At 49.0% G+C, this 4,493-nt stretch overlaps 1 protein-coding gene across 1 annotated transcript; it reads left to right on the top strand.

The window, feature by feature from the left end:
• Positions 1-3,106: 3,106 nt before the first annotated feature.
• On the top strand, positions 3,107-4,187 carry LOC125506406 (ethylene-responsive transcription factor ERF025-like). Its single transcript, XM_048671224.1, has one exon. It carries the CDS (start codon positions 3,531-3,533, stop codon positions 4,062-4,064), a length of 534 nt encoding a protein of 177 aa, XP_048527181.1. The 5' UTR covers positions 3,107-3,530; the 3' UTR covers positions 4,065-4,187.
• The last annotated feature ends 306 nt before the right edge of the window (positions 4,188-4,493 follow it).

Here is a 4,493-nt window from a genome sequence, read left to right as displayed (position 1 = left end):
TGCTTCCATGCATACCCTATTGTTCAATATGCTGATGACACCTTAATTATTATGGCAGTTGTGCCTCATCAGATTTCACATGTTATGGAGATTTAAAGACATTTTCAGAATTTCACTGGCCTACAGGTGAATTCCAAATCCTCTCTTGTACCCATTAACATCTCTGATGAAAAAGCCACACTCAACTTGCCAATATTTTGGGCTGTAAAAAAGAAAGCATGCCTTTCACTTATCTGGGCTGCCAATGGGGTCCACCAGACCAAGAGTTGATGAGTTTCATGCCAATGGTATCTAGATTGGATAAAAGGTTATCTGGGATTGCAACAATGATGTCATATTCAGGTAGACTCACTCACCTCAAGGCTATCATCACTGCACTACCTATATTTGCCATGTGTTGTATCAGGGTGCCCTTCACCATCTGGATCATTTTGAAAAATCTGGCAGAAGTTTTCTTTGTATGGTAAGGACATCAATAAATTTGGCAAATGCCTTGTCAAATGGAACAAGTATGCTTACCCAAGGATGCTGGTGGTCTTGGCGTTCTAGATCTTAGAGCACACAACAAAGCACTCTTCACCAAATTCCTACACAAGATTCGGTAATTATTGGCGAGCCAGTATTGGCATCGTGCGCACCACTATGCTGAGAGACATCAATGTTCTTGGAACTCCAAGGTTCGAGGATGAGCCGCCTTATTAATGGGCAAGATAAAGCCCCCTTGGTCTTCTCTATTGGATCGAGGTCCGAACATGATAGATATTCGAGCCTACATCACAACCTTGCGAGTCTGTATTTTCTTTTGATTTCATCGCTCTGCCCCAACCACATACCAATCCCAAAACCTCTAGCGCACTCGGCCTTCTGGGGCAACAGTGACTAGCTCGCTTTCCTAAATGTCATTTCGACACACCTACAAGAGACCCCCAAGAATGCGAGAGTCGAGTAAACAGGTGCCAGTCTTAATTTCCGCTTACTGGTCACCATGTACTATCCACTAGGGACTCACAGCAGAGGAAAGTTCAGGGGTAAGTCTATCGGAGAAGAACCGAACAAGAGAAACATAGGCATATACATAAGGAGGGACTCGTCGAGGACCGTGAATTATCAGATTAACGGCGACCTAGCGAGCGACCTGCGAGCCACCCTCCGCTCGAGGTGCGTAATGAACATGAGCTTACCCCAGCCTTTCAGCGAAACTCAGTTTACTTTTTATGCAAAAAGCGGCGTCCTCGATTTAGCACAACTTATTCATTTTCTCATCATGTGTTTGTCAGCCGTTACGATGGTGTGGAGTTGGTTTTCGGGAACCGCTAAGGTAGTTGTAATAGGAGGTAGGTAGATACCCCAAGACAAAGTCCACACGCCAAAGAACAATTGCCTATCAGTAAGCCTCTGTGCGCGGGTACTGGATCATATGGCTCTAATACAAAACAGGGAGAGCGATTCGCTTTTGTAGGAGAATTCGCTCTGTAGACGCTGGTCAATTTGTTCAAATAAAGAATAGGGCATAGTACACCTTAGACCGGTATGCTTTAATATTTCCTTGCTTTTTTTCCAAGTCATGCTCCATAAAGATGATCGTATAATCAGCGTATTGTAAGATAGACACACCACCATCAACAAGACGAGGTACCAGTCCACCCACCTGTCCAGCCTCCTTAGCCCTTCCTATCAAAGTTGCCAACATATCAACTACAATGTTGAACATAATAGGGGACATCGGATCTCCTTGTCTCAGGCCCTTATGTGTCTGGAAATAATGACCTATGTCGTCATTTACCTTAGTTCCAACCCTCCCTTTTTACGTAAACGACTCGACCTGATGTCGTCAGGTTTCATCAAAACCTTTCATACGCAATGCCTGTTGAAGGAAAGGCCATTTGACTTTATCGTACGCTTTTTCGAAATCCACCTTAAAAACGACTCCATCTAGTTTTTTAGAGTGAATTTCGTGGAGCGTTTCATGAAGGACCACAACCCCTTCTAGGATGTTTCTGTCCGGCATGAAAGCAGTTTGGGAATGCTGCACCACAGAATGCGCAATCTGCGTGAGCCTATTAGTCCCAACCTTGGTGAAAATTTTGAAACTAACATTGAGGAGGCAAATCGGCCTGAACTGCTCAATCCTCATAGCCTCCGTTTTCTTAGGAAGCAGGGTTATTGTTCCAAAATTCAGGTGAAATAGCTGAAGCTGTCCCGAGAATAAATCATGGAACATCGGTAACAAACCCCCCTTAATAATGTGCCAGCATTTTTTATAAAACTCCGCCGGAAAACCATCCGGCCCAGGAGCTTTATTATTTTTCATCAGGGAAATAGCATCAAACACCTCCTTCTCCGTAAATGGGGCGGTGAAAATGTCATTCTCATCAGCAGCAAGTTGAGACACATCCTCAATCCTAGAATCATCCAGGGATACACAACTATCCTCCGGAGGTCCGAACAACTGTTTATAGTATTCGGTAATGTAGAGTTTTAGGTTTTCTTGTCCTAGAATCGTCCCTTCATCTTGTTCAAGCTGGAAGATTCTCTTCTTTCTATGATTGCCATTAGTGATCATGTGAAAGAATTGAGTATTTGCGTCCTCCTGGACGACTTTGCGAACCTTAGCCCGCAAAGCCCACTTCAATTCCTCCTCACGGAGAAGCTCTTTCAATCTCATCTCCGCCTCAAGCTTTGCATGAAGCTCCGTGGTAGGAAGAATCGTGGACTCAACTTTGAGGTCCAGGGATTGAATAAGTGTAAGGAGCCTCTCCTTTTCAACCTTATACATCCCACTAAGATTCTTAGCCCACCCACGCAAAAAACTTCTCAAGTGTCACAACTTATTCTGCCAACGCTCGACCGCAATCCTACCTCCTGCACCCTTAGCCCATTCCCTGGCTATCAGATCCAAGAAGCCTAAACTTTCTCACATGCCTAAACTTTGTCTTTTTTTGTCACGAGCTTCTTGAATGTCCGAACTTCATCAAATTTTGCAAGGACATCACGCACATGACCATTTTGCACCACAAGAAAATTAGAATTTTTTTTGAATTTTTTGCTATTTTAATAACCTCTGCCCCTTCATCCCTTCCATCTTCCCTGTGGTGGATTATGATCATGCATGGTACTGTCGTCGATCGGGGCTCCGGTAGAACGAGTCAACCTGACAGTGATCCTCTGACCCACTAAACTATCCCCAGTCAACCGGAGTGACACTGACAGATCAACACGTGTGCTCACCGGATATTCTTAACAGACCTGTAAAGGCGACGCACTAATGACATTCTTAACAACCTAGGACGGCCCCGACGTGGCGGCTCGCCATTCGACCACCCGCCAAGAAAGATCATCTGAACTTTATGCTCTCTTGTGCTCCCCAGCTAATCCCTAGCAAAGGAAGCAACCAGGAGAGACGCGTCCCTGAAATTCTTTCCTGTTTCTCCCCGCCATTGGCACCACCGGGCCACTCTGTTTTTAAACCCTCGCCGTGATCCGAGTATCATCACACAATCACGGCCTGCAACTGCCATTGTCGTGTGCGGATGGCGGAGGAGCGGGAGGAGGCGGGCGTGGCGCTGACGGGGAGGCGGGCGCGGGCGGACACGAGGCACCCGGTGTACCGGGGCATCCGGTTCAGGGGCGGCAAGTGGGTGTCGGAGATCCGGGAGCCGGGCAAGGCCAGCAGGATCTGGCTGGGCACGTACCGGACGCCCGAGATGGCCGCCGCCGCGTACGACGTCGCCGCATTGGCGCTGCGGGGCGCCCAGGCCGCCGGCCCCGCGCTCAACTTCCCCGGCGAGGCGCTGACGCGGCCCGCGCCGGTCTCGTGCGCGCCGGACGACATACGGGCGGCCGCGGCCGCGGCTGCGGCAATGGTTGTCGACGCCGGCGGCAGCTCCGGGAGCTGCGGTGCGGGTGAACAGGGCCGCGTCGTGGACGAGGATGACGTCTTCGAGATGCCGCGGCTGCTGGCGAGCATGGCGGAGGGGCTGATGATGAGCCCGCCGAGGCTGGGCGCGGCGACGGCGGTGGACGACGACCAGGATGGCGGCATGAGCTTGTGGGAGCACTCCTGAGATTCTCTTCTCCTGTGTAGCCGGTGTGTTGCACATGCACTAGTACGAAACTTGAACGGGAAGACATAGCACACAAGTACAGAGAGCTGTGCGAATTTTGCGGTTCCCCGTATCGATACGTGGCATGATGATCTCGTCGCATTGGTCATCCGTCCAGTCCAGGATATGCCATCGGTTACAAATACACAAACTAAGGGAAACGACCCGCAAATTTCTTCCATGTCCGTTCACGGGGACACGGATGGAGAAGACCGCCATCCAAAATTAACATGTATATGTCCATCAGTAAAGTGCAATTTTAAATTTAAATTAGTCTGATCCACACGGCACATTGGATCACATCAGTGCCAGATCACATGCCGGATCACAACCAAAAAAGGGCAAGTATGGCGATGTCCGCCACGACCACCGCGGCCACCACCCAACCGC

Source organism: Triticum urartu, chromosome 5 (assembly GCF_003073215.2).
Source record: "Triticum urartu cultivar G1812 chromosome 5, Tu2.1, whole genome shotgun sequence".
In the NCBI taxonomy this organism is placed as follows: domain Eukaryota; kingdom Viridiplantae; phylum Streptophyta; class Magnoliopsida; order Poales; family Poaceae; genus Triticum; species Triticum urartu.
Note: the sequence above shows the minus strand (reverse complement) of the source record. Positions and strands in the feature narration are given on the sequence as shown.